General features: G+C 50.3%; 2 protein-coding genes across 2 annotated transcripts; one reads left to right on the forward strand and one right to left on the reverse strand.

Annotated features, from left to right (window-relative positions):
* Window positions 1-5,271: 5,271 nt before the first annotated feature.
* On the forward strand, window positions 5,272-6,933 carry PODANS_1_16500 (uncharacterized protein; the record flags this gene model as incomplete). The annotated part of the gene is made up of 1 exon (XM_001907058.1): window positions 5,272-6,933. One exon carries the CDS (start codon window positions 5,272-5,274, stop codon window positions 6,931-6,933), a length of 1,662 nt encoding a protein of 553 aa, XP_001907093.1.
* A 1,324-nt stretch (window positions 6,934-8,257) lies between these two features.
* PODANS_1_16505 (uncharacterized protein) lies at window positions 8,258-9,371 on the reverse strand (the record flags this gene model as incomplete). The annotated part of the gene is made up of 2 exons (XM_001907059.1): window positions 8,258-8,613; window positions 8,792-9,371. 2 exons carry the CDS (start codon window positions 9,369-9,371, stop codon window positions 8,258-8,260), a joined length of 936 nt encoding a protein of 311 aa, XP_001907094.1.
* Window positions 9,372-12,447: the final 3,076 nt, after the last annotated feature.

The following is a 12,447-nucleotide window of genomic DNA, read 5'->3' on the forward strand; positions in this document are numbered from 1 at the left end:
TTTAACCGATGATCAAGAACTCCTCCTCGAGTTGGTTGACGGCTTATCAGAGGTGGAAGACGTTGACCCGTCACTTGGCGCATTATATCGACATGCCGAATGCCGCGAAAGATGACATTTGTTCTTCCAGCATGTCAAAGACACCGGCGACCTCAGGGCTTGGGACACAGATCCTGATACGACCTTTTGGGAGACTAGCAACGATGCGGTTATGCAAAGCACGAAAGCCAATGTGAATATCGTCGATACGGATATGGACACAGAGTCTGAAGATAGCGGCGCTATCATTGAGGGCCCCAATGCCAACAACGGTATGAGAAATGTCCTCAGTGCCCTAGCTATGTCAGTGCAATAGGCTATAGCTACCATGATTCACTTCCAGGTCACAATACTGCGACATGGATCCCGTACAACGCCGATGTTGCGAGACTCGCGGATGGGCTGGCAGAGCATCTGCCAGCTATCTTGTAACATTTCGCGGACTTCGACGCCACCGGTAATGTCCTCCCAGACATATTCACGAGGCTTCGCGTTGCAGTGCGTGATGATCACGAGTTTCTGCAACGGTATGCCACCGCAGCCCAGACAGAGTTTCGGATTGAGGAGGAAGACTCGGACTCGGATGACAGTCTGTTTGTTACCCAGTGAGACTTTCTCTCGTTTGTTTTCTGGTACACAGTGCTTTCTCTTGTACCAAAAAAGGACAGTCATCCAATAGCGTGACATATTGTGTTGTGTCTCTGCCGCACGTCAACTTCGTTGTTTAAGAGTTTCATGATTGCTAACTTATATGACATAGGCATCAGATTCTGCAGTTCTGGTTCGTGGTTTGTCTTTAACATGGGAAGAATACCGTTTGAGAGAAGTTCGAGTTAGAAAGCATGTCGGCAATTTGTATCATGAGGAGGATAAGGTACCTAGGTAGCTTTGATATGCACGTGGGTCTCGTGGTTACTAAGGGAGGTTCCTAATCCAATTAAAAATTACACATTTGGCTGCTGAATTGTCTGATGCCTTGTGAGTGACCAGCGAATGTTGCAAACCTAACCCAGATCAACCCCCAGGAACAGGGCAACGACAAGACTATCATGACGCGTAACCACCATTTCGCCTACCCCCACTGTCGATCCAATAGACTGACCTGGCCGGAATAGATAGATGTAGGACTGCGGCAGCCGATCTACTTGAAAAATCCACAAAGTCCTTATCAACAAAGCAGTCCATGAGCTTGGCGTCTCCCGCATGCGTATGGAATTCAACCTCCAGGCATCAAGGGTGGGAAGTCACCTTACAGCTGATAGTACCGAGTCTCGTAGCTGTACCATTCCGTTTCAACACTCCATTATCGATCACCAATTCTCAAGGGTGGGATAGCTGTCACTGTGTGTGCCTTGGAGCAGTAATCTTCGCCTCCTCCAACAACGCAGCTGATAGTGGAAGGACAACATCAAAATACCAACGATATGAAGAGATGTGTGGGTTTCCCGCTCGTCAGCCAGCCCTGCCAAGGAGTAGCATAGGGCGGTGAATCTTCTGGAAAGCCAGGCATCCGTCAGCTTTGTAGGACTGTTTAAATTAGCAAGCTGAATACCATCGCTCGGAGCGGTCAAGTCCGGTTTAAACGAGGCAGATTCGTAAACCCTCTCGTTCTAAAACTAGAGACCAGTTTACCAAGGCGTCATTATGCGAGTCGATATTGACTATCAGAGGAAACCATCACGACGGTGGCTTACTCTTCCTAATGATGCCGCGATTCTGGAAGGGCCGCAGGCAAGATCAGTAACAAAACCGAGATCGCTTTCTAGCTGCCTGCTTGCCATGTGCTGATTGCTGCAGGGTCGACATGGCGTTTATACAAGCCCCTTCCAAGCCTTCACCATCCGAACCCCATCACGAGACATTATGGGTAATCCTCACAATGTCAACGAGGAGGGACGGAAGAGGAAGCAATGTAATGTTACATGTCTTCCCCAAGTCCGCGTATTCCGCCGAGCCGCTGTCTCTCGCTTCTGCTGCCTATAGATTGCTTAGACGGATAGTGGATGACTGAAAGTTCTGGTGGATGTATGATGGGGTACAGCCGGGTGAAGCTCCCCGGTGGGCGCAGCTGCGTCTGATTGAAGCGCTTGTGACACATGCTTGTCGTCGAGGATGGTGCTGAATGGGGATCACCACCACCTGCTATATCCATTGAAAAAACCAAGCATGTGTACATGCCATCGTTTCGGGCCTGACGCACAGAGACCGAGACATCCTCAAACAGCCCCAATTGGGAAGGGGTTTGTAAGGCTTACCACATACAGGATACCCAGAAAGTTAAATTGTTGCTGTTGCAATATGTATATGACCGTTGGCGTCATTACACACGGCCACATGTTGACGTTCCCTTGCCGGATTTTGATCCCTACCTCAAAGAGACAATGGCTCCTTTTACCTTCCTAGAGAGTCAGTTGTTCGTTGACACATTTCTTGGCTTGAGAGATCATGGTGGTCAACCGCTTTGAGCTGCATCAGTAGGTTTCCTCGTAGAGCAGCCGTCTCACCAGTCCATCGGATGGACTCCATCCCCCACTAAACAACCATCTCAATAGTGCGAGCCACACCCGTTGCTAACGGAGAGTATAGACCGCGGAGACAACACCCGAGAGAGAATCCAGAAAATAGATGCAAAATGATGCAAGAGAGATATATGGCCCCAAGCGCAGGCCTTGAATGCCGCGTGATCTCCGCAAAACATGTCGCCGGGCATCTCGGGCGCGAACCGCAACGAAACTCAGCCCGGAAAGCGGCACCATCGTCGGCAAATAATGACACGAGTTGGAGTAGGTTACATCAACCTCTTTTCTCTGGGGAAGTGCTTCCTGCCAAGAGACGGTTTGCTTGTTAGCGAGGAGAGAATTCAATTTAGCCTGGGCCGTGTCGCTGTTCACCTTCCCGCCTTTTTAGCCTGTCCACAGCTTCCAATTTTGGCATCGACGCAGTTGCAGTTACCTGCTGGGGGTGCGCAGCAGGCGGGCTCTGACCGATAAGACGAACTGACTGGGGCTGCATGGCAGACTGGTATTGCGAACCAAAAGAAAAACAAGTCGGGAAATAGGCCCACGACGACGACGGCTTGGCTCTGTCTTGGCTGCTTTCCATCCCACGCCCGCCATATTCTTTTGACGTTGGAGGGGGAGGTCCTCATCGTGGTCGGTCTCGTCCCAAGGGTTCGGTGCCCGCTCGGGAGGATCTGGTGATCGCAATGGTGGGCGGGCGTCGGCGGGCTGGCTGCTGGCTGCTGGCTGCTGGCTGGACCTGGTGAGCGGGATGTGGGCATAGAAGTTGGCTCCGATAATTTCCCCAGTAGGTACTCCGTACACACCAACATAAAGTTGCTCGTCTCGCTACGCTTAACCACCGAATACCCTTTTCTGCCGAAAGAGCACAACCCGCTCTTTTCTCTGCGCCCCTGCTAGAACCTTGATGGATCATATGGGGATGGCTATGGCGAGGAACTAAGTGAGGAACAACTCGCTGACAGTCAGTTCCTCACAGCTGAGGTCATCCATGTCGCTGTCGGGAAACTCGGGATGTCAGGGAAGGGGAAGTTGTGCATTGGATGGTCCGTGGACTGGACGAGGTGCTCTTGCTGCATGTTCTCGAAATTGAAAGTGTGGGAACCGCTTTATTAGAACGTGCTCACCTGGACAGGAAACGGCTGCATGACATTTTGCTGTTGAGGTTGCGCCCCCATCCAGCATCGGCAGGCACATCTCCCGGCTATTCTGGCCGAGCACTACCCAGCATTAACTTAGCAAACCCCTCGCATGCTCGCACCATACACGGGCGCGGCAATCAATCTGATCAATCACAGCTCTGCGTTAGCTGCGCAGGTTTCGGTCTCGCAAGAAAAAAGACGGGGGGACAACACGGTCCTTTATTGCAAAGCCGCCCATTCACTCTCTTGTCATCTAAACCTGAAGCAACCAACTTAATATCGCTGTCCAACCGTTTTCGTCTGCCAAACACCTCACCCGAGTCCGATCACAACTTCCAGTGCCCATCGGAGCCAGGTTGCATTTTATTCCACGATACAGAGTCGATGCCAAGTCCACCAACCAGTCGCTAGTAGTAGTCCCCATCTCCCCGCCGTCATACCTCCTCGCCTGTCCCACCTCACCAACCCACACACATCACAATTGGCCCAGCAACATCCCAGCGAGAGGGGCTCTTTCTATCTGCGACTTCTTTGTCCAGTTTTTCTCTGCTTGGCTATGCTCTTGAGGCTTACTACATACTTACAGATTCCGTTGTCCCCCAACCCCTCAGCCCCCTTTTCTTACTCGCTGCCTCTCTGGCCCCCTTTTCTCCACATTCAATACACTCTCGATACAGTTTCCACTCTCCTCCATATACACCAGGCCCTTCCCGCGATAGCTACGTACCTCCCGGTCTTCATCTGCCAAATTTGGGTCAAATCCATCGGATTGATTGTATGGCAATCTAGATGAATTGACGTCAATTCCGCTAGTTGACCTCAGCGGCCAGCCCCGACATCCACTGGTCCTCTGTCACTTCTGTGCTGGGACGACTTGACAGCAGGTGGCAGAGGTGCAGAGTTGCAGAGCACCAGACTTGACACTGGGGCTGCTCCAGTGGTGGTACGCTGCGCACCTGGTTTTGGCCGCCGCTCCTGACGGCGGGTACTACACTGTCAACACAACTGCCGCGCCTGTCTGGGGGGGTGTCTGGTACTGTCTGTTGTGTGCATCCAGAACAGCGGGAGCCGTCCGTGGAGAACGTGGAGAACAAGAAGGCCCTTTCTCCCGTGGCGTTGTACCTTGTGCGACTCTACACTGCCTTTCTCCCCCTCGTCCGTGTTCTCAAGGCGCTCCTGATCCCCTAAAAGGCCGAGACACGACCCTCTACCTTTCCTCTCTGGGATCCCGCTAGTCTGGTCTGGTTCCACGATGCAGTGATGCAGCCTATGCACCCCGCGAGCCAGCCACGTTGCGCCTGCTCCCATGTCGGATTTTCAACATCGAGCAATGCACCATGACGGACTCTACTCGACGGCAGCTATACACGCTGGCCATCACCATCACCAACATCACCATGCCATGCATCCTCCACAAACACAGCCGCCGATGATGGATCACTGCGTGACGACTTGCCCGTAAGTGACCGTCTCCCTTGCTCGCCGTTTGTCCTCGACGCCCTGACAGAACTAACTTGCACCCACCGTCTAGGTATGAGGAAAAGATAATACAGAATGGCGCAGTGGCACGTATGGTGCTCATGTTCATTCGGGAACTCGTCGAGCATTCCTCTCATCAACCACGGCAGAGTTATGCATGCCCCATGACGAGGTGCCACAGGCCCTTCCCCGGGCCGCTCCAACTCATTCAACACCTCCTATCCTGCTCGGAGATTTCGACCGGCGAGTTCACCTGCGACAAGTGTAACCATTGGCACACATTTCCCACCAGCGATAAGGAATGGGAACAATGGGCGGCCGTGAAGTCACAGCAAGCTTCTGGGAATGAGCAAGGGCAGGTGCGGAGAAAGCGGAGTCTTGGTTCGAAAATCAAGGGTTTTGCTACTCTGACCAAAAGAGATCCGCGCAAACAAAATCCCGCCCCGGATATCCATTTCAAGAACGAGTACTCGATGGACAGTCGGCCGAGTACCGCGGCGTCCTCAACCCCAAGCACCACATTTACAAGCCGATGTTCTGAGCATCATCTGCATTACCAAACCCATGGCCACGGAAATCCCACGGCCTTTTCCACTCACCATAAGCCACCGTTGCTACCTGCGGGTGTACCAGCAATCGATGGCAATGGTTTGTTTTGGCCAGGGTTTAGTGCTGACCAACTTGGGAACATGCCTTCTAGTGTTCCATCTGTCACACCTTCATCTACACTGGACACCGGTTCTTCGAAGGCGATCTCCCAAAACACTTCTCAGACCACGCTGTTCACACCTAGCTTGAACGGATTCCCACCTCCTGTGGCGTCGGTCCAGGTCCCAACAACTATGGAACAGCAACAGCAGTATATGTTTGGCACACACGCATCGTTTAATGGAATACCATCTCCAGTATCCGCCCAGCCACCACCCTCCGCAATGGTGTTGGATGAACCCATAAACATGAACGGGGCAGACCTAACACCAACCGAACTTCGCTCGCCGGTATCAAATGAAAGCCTGAACCACGGCTGGTGGGGAAACAAGCTTGGAATCGAAACAGCCCGAGCAGTGCCTACTACCACAGGATCGGGTACCTGCTTCCAGATGCAGTCTCCGATTGGTGTCATTGATGGGATGATGACTAGAGACGTCACAAGCGGTCTTACAACGCCCACCTCGCCATGTCGACACGCATCACCGTTCTTCCCGATCCCGCAATCCTCCGCCCATCCGATGTCACGAGCTCTCAGCCACGAATCGATGCAAGCAGGCATGACGCCGGTTTACAACTCACCAGGGACAAACGCCAGCCATGTAGATTCCCTGTCACCGCAGACAGACCACGATCCTCACTCTCTGTCGCTCCGAACACCCTTTGAGCCGGCACCGGAGGATCTAGTCTGTGATGAGTGTCAATGGAAGCCCCGAGGCGTGAGGGAGAACCTGAAGGGGTATTTACGGAAGCATAAAAACACACACAAAGGGTTGAGGTTGTCGTGTGATGTGGTGGGTTGCACGAAGACGTTTAGTCGATTGGATAATCTCAAGAAACATAAGAAGGATAAGCATGGGATCGAAGACTTGGCTACGGGGGCGACTTGTGCGCAACCACCTCCAAAGCAGATGGTGGAGGAGTTTCATGGGCAACATCAGCATGTGGAGGATGAGGCGGAGCATAAGCGGCCGGGAACGGTGGACTCGGAGGTACGGGATATGTCGGGAGATTATTCGATGCTTTGGCCGGCATTGCACTTTTGAGGGTGTGACAAATGGACGAGAGAGATATTGCACATTCTGAATTGGACACCCGCCATACACGCTCATCAGCGTTTTCTTTTCTTTGAATATGTTTTGTTGAGTTGGGCTGGAAAATAATGGCCTTGCCCTCCGGCGGGGTTTGGCAGGAATGGGAATGGGAACGGACAGCAAAACGCATTTTCTTTTTCACTTTACATACATGTCCTCTTGCAGATACCCAACAGTCTTTGATGGATTTGGGGTGAGATCCCCGACCGCAAAGTACTACTTACCTTACTGTTCTATTTTCTTTGATCTATGGCGTCAGCCTAGTTGTCATCGTTTGGTGGCGGATTGTCTCATCTCAGCTCTATGTGTTGGTTGTCTGTTTGATACCTACAAGCCGAACAAGTAAACGGCTTTGGATTTATCAAAATATAATAGGATATATGTTCTCTGAAAGGCATAAATCGTTGCTTGTTCATCCTGATTTAACTTTGAAGACGTTTATGATAGGCCCCTGGCCCCTAGCATAACCGCCACGCTGAGAACAGATGTCTCTAGATTGAGGCTCAAAAGGTTTCACCTCCCAGCACTGCTCCCTTGGGATTGGTGGTTTATGAAGATATATGCTTGGAGATCGTTCAAGTTTGATCCAGCCAAAGCAAATCGACAATGAAGACCAAGGTGCAGTAGTCCGGTCGGCGACTAGCTCCGGAAGGTATAGGGGTAGCTGGGGAAGCTTTTGATATTATCTACCCTTTTATTCATGTTGCCATCACGCTTGAGGTCACCTTTCTGCATCCGCTTGGGATTGGCTGCAAAGGACTTGAGGCCAAGGTTGTGGCAAGTGCCCTTGGGTATTAGGATTCTGTTATCAAATTAATTGAAAATTAAGTTTTGCTCATGATGGTTCCCAAGGTATAACGGCTTGTTCTAGAGTAATCGTTAGCTTGGGTTAACTAAAAAAGAATTCAAAATAATTAGCTGTGGCCAACGACTTAAAGGTACGGGGATGGGGGTGACTAATGATATTATTAGTTGTTACAAAATATTGAATGACAAACGAAAAGGCGATATTGAATAGATAATTCGATCTTTGACTGTAAATTGGTGAAATTTCCAGCCCTTCTTTTACTACAATTCAAGTTGACTATCTTGACCTTGGCCGAATCAAATTGACAATAATCTTCCAAAGCCCCCAAATCCCCAGGCCCAATCGTCCTCACTACTGGACTGCTTGAATCGTTGGTTGCTGCTTATCGAGTCAGCATCTTGCAAACCGAAACCAATACAAAGATACATACAAAAGAAAAGCAAATAGCAAAACAAAGAAAGGCCGGTCTTACGGTGTGACGAAAAGACTATCGTGATCGGAGTCCCCCGCATCTTCTCCACTGCTCATCAAGTTATCCTGGACTTGGCCGGGACCTTCATGGCGGGGCCACTCTTCCAAGACAACACAGCAATCCCGAAAGGTCGCAACCACATCGGTGACCGACCTGGGAAGCTGCTCACCGGCTTCTTCAAACTCCCTCACCAGTCGCAACATCATCGGCAAGTTGGCCTCTAACCCGTCGGCGAAGGCAAGGATACCCGCGCCAGGCACAAGCCGATTACGGGTGGCTTTGGGGGTGGCCGGCTCAACCACCCAGCCTGGACCGGGGTCGGGACCGGAGGCAGGGTCATCGGGAGAAGAAGCTGCATCCACGTGGCTCAAATCGGCACCGAGGCCGGGCCGGAAACCAAGGATTCTGAACTGGGTGCTCCGCTAGCCGAGCTGGTCGGATCATCAGCTGAACGGGGAATCTGGTGACAAGTCCAGTCATGTGTTAATTAGCTTCCCCTGAGTGATTGGAAAGCTGATGTAAACACATACCTCTACCGAGATCGCTCTCCTCCTCAGACCCAGATGTCCAGTCCGAGTCACTATCCCCGACGGTCATATCTCCGGTGACTTTCAACTCCTTCAAAAAGTCCTGCCATCTCTCTTTGCAGTCCGCAAGACGATAGTTGGCGCCGAGTAATGATCCAACCCTGCCAAACTTGAGGGTGTCGTCAATGATCCTCAACATATACACCTGTGTGGACCTCGCATTCAGCGGAAACCGGGGGCATTCGTTGCTGGCCAAGTAAAGCTTCCGATTGGTGAGAAATTTATCAAAAATCGAGCTAAACCTGGCGTATAAGCGCGAGTACCCCAGCGTTGCTGCCACAATCTTGGAATGCCTTCTGTTCCCAAGTAACTCAATGAACCAATGATGGGCTTTGAATAGCAGAGTCAGGTTATTCAAAATAACCTCATTGGCCTGGTAAATTTGGGGGAAGAAAGACGGATCCTCAAAAAACTGACGAAGGTCATGATCATCTGCTTTCACAACCACCAGACGACCGCGACTGAACCCCGGGCAAACGGAAGAAAGGTCCAGCCAAATCGTGCTTGGATCGGCGAGAGGCATCTTTCGAGTCGGGAAACTGGCGATCGACAGGAAAGGGGAAATACGGGGTCTGGAAAGTACCTAGTCAGCCAAATACCAAAGCAATCAGGCTAGTCGAGATTAAAACTGTGTATACATACATATACACGCTGGCAGGTGCCCAGGTGATCAGGAGAACACACACTGCGAATCGATTTGGTGGCGGGCTTTGGAGTCGTGAAACTGAGAAATAAATAAGAACAAAAGGCCTCTCGTTTGAAAGTGGGTTAAAAGAATGGGAAGCAAATAGGAGAAAAGAGTTTTCATCAATTCCATTGAAGAAATGTGTGGAAAGGCAGAGATAACCAGTAAGATCAAAGGGAGATAAGCAACGAGGAAGGAGGAGGGCGACACAAGCTGAACTCTACGGAAAGAACCATGGAGGGCCACATCACCAAGGTCATTGTCGTCAGTTGCTCTTGGTTGCTGTTATGGGGTCCTTGGGGTCGTGTTTCAAGTGTCACTCACATAATACATGCCGGTTTGCTGCCTCTGGTGTCGATTTGTCTGCTTGTAAGCCATCACAGTACGGGTAGCACCATCTCTGGACCGGCCATGCCACAAAACGATTGGAGATATTTCCGTGCGAGGAATATTGCCCAAACGTAAGTTAGAAGATACATATTGGGTCTGGAAGAATACTTAGGTAGGCTATCACAGGTATTTTGATCACCTATTTATAAATATCAGGCGCTCATTGATAATTAAAGACGATGCATGATAGATAAGACCAGAGGTTCTTGGATAACCTTAACAAGCACCCATCTAGTTATCAATTTAAACCCGAATGGACGCACTGATTTTTCTCATTAACTGTGGGAGAGATGGAAGAATAATCAGATAATTCTACTGGAAATGGGCACCGATGGGCTAATCCTACATAATACCGCCAAAGGGGGCGGTGAGTAAGGCACATAATGAAGCGAGCCGAAGGAAGGCAAAGAGCAGAGAAGTACCGGAACAGGCCTGCAATCAATGCAAAGACTGAAAAGCTAACATCAATAATAGTATCAGGATCAGTGATAGATACCTCGATAATGTTGGGTGACTTGTGTCAAGTTGTAGATCAGAGTCAGGGAATGTGCATCTCTTGCTTTGCTGTGTGTTTAGAGAGCCGCAATTATATTTTTCGTTAAGAGTATGGGTGGGGAGAATTCCCGGTTCTCAACTTTAAAAGATGTTATACATAAGGGACAAAGATCCATAGCTTACCACGGAAGGATAAAAAAAGGGCTACCTACTTAAAAAAATATTTTGTGTTGGGTTTGAACCAAGGCAATACCGGCCGATACTGCGGGTTGACTTCTCGTAACCTAGAAACTAGGGATTAACTGCGGAACACACAAACTACTACACCATCAGGCTAATTTTGTTGAATTACTGCTCCCAGAATCTCATTTAAGTACTGTGCTCTGTGTTTGAGGATTAGCTCCACCCGCAGAGAGTCACTACTGCCTCTACCGAAAGAACAAACCCTCCATGTAGCACCTATCAATTAAGGGATACCACCCCCGACCTAAGCCACTGCACCGGGAGGCCCGTTACAGAAGCATCAAAACAATCACGTCTTTAATCAACCTTGGCACCCCTTGGGTGCGCTATTGTGATTTTTGATTGACTAAATTCAGATGTACTCGGCTGAAGAATCAAGACATTCCTACCCACTTGCTTTCTTTATCCAGGGTAGAAGTTCCACATTCTCAGGTGCACTTTTTCAAAGTATAAATGAGAGAATGGCCGAGGACTTGATCTGAAAAGATGTTGGATTGAAAGAACCAACATTATTGATTTGTTTCGTGTCCTTCCATCGAAAGTCTTCCCCAACACCCCTTACCCATTCCTGACGCACCTACTGGAGGTGGCATGTGCGTGTCGCGATTTAACCCAGTGCTTGCTTCCCAAAGAGTCAAGCAAGGAACCCCAGTGCCGTGGCTATCGTCGGAGAAACTTGAACTTGAAGCAAGGCTCTAGACTATTACGACTTTCATTCCTGGCAGACCTGGCGGTGAGGAAATCCCAAAAATGTCGGCTCGGGGAGAAAACCAAGTGCACTGCCCTGGAACTTCCTGGTGACCTCAGTCACACTCATGAGACTTCTTCACCTTCCAAATGACCACATACTCGAGTCATAAGTCACTGATAAGGCTCCGAATTGGCTTTCTTCATGATGTTCTGGTATGAATCCTCAGACTCGGTGAAGGCACCGAGACATTGATTGAGGGCCTGGGCCAACAGAAGGCCGAGAGCATATCGCCGACACGAGGCAAGGGAACATATTTGACTAGTATATACAGATCATTGCTGATGCTGGGCCCATTCTTCGGGGATGGTATTTGAGACATCGAGTCATCTGGATCGTCGACCATGTGCTTGGGCCAGACATGATTGCTGAGGAATGTGATGAACAAGAATAGAACACCCAGAAGACCCAAAGAAGCCACAAAGCCGAGACACTAGCAGAAAGAGTCAGACGAGGCCTCGGCAGGATCTTTCGAGCCGATTTTCCCAAGGCTGGATCATGGTAGCATCGTGTGCATCACAAAATTGGCCCAATTCTCGATGAAGTGGAAAGTGGAGCTGGCTCCCACGAGATGGCGGGTCCCTGCGGTCCAATTAAGGACGACATCGTGTTTGTGGGACCCACTAGGCTAGCGGACTGCAGCCAATTGAAGCTCCCAATTGCTGTTTTTGTGGGGCAGCACCGGTCGCTCGTCCGAGAAAAAAGCTTGTTTCGGTTTCCCACGTTTTTGGGGAGCTTGGACAGTGACAGGTGTCTTGTCAAGGTTTCAGCCTGTGTTTTGTTGGCGATGTTTACTTTCTATCAGTGTTTGTCGCTGTCTTTGGGATGAGTCAAACACCACCGATCAGGTCTATCATCCCTCGAAGATGAGAGTTCCATCTGGCCCCCACCGGCATTCCAGCAAGACACATCACATGAAGAATCCGACTGCCTGGAATTTGCTGTCTTACGATTTCTTCTAGATTCCTAGACCCAACGGTCCGGTCGAGTTCGTCCGCCCGTTCCGAATCCGGCTAGGGCTAGTCTCCAGCACCAGCT

Source organism: Podospora anserina, chromosome 1, assembly GCF_000226545.1.
Source record: "Podospora anserina S mat+ genomic DNA chromosome 1, supercontig 4".
NCBI classification, from domain to species: Eukaryota; Fungi; Ascomycota; class Sordariomycetes; order Sordariales; family Podosporaceae; genus Podospora; species Podospora anserina.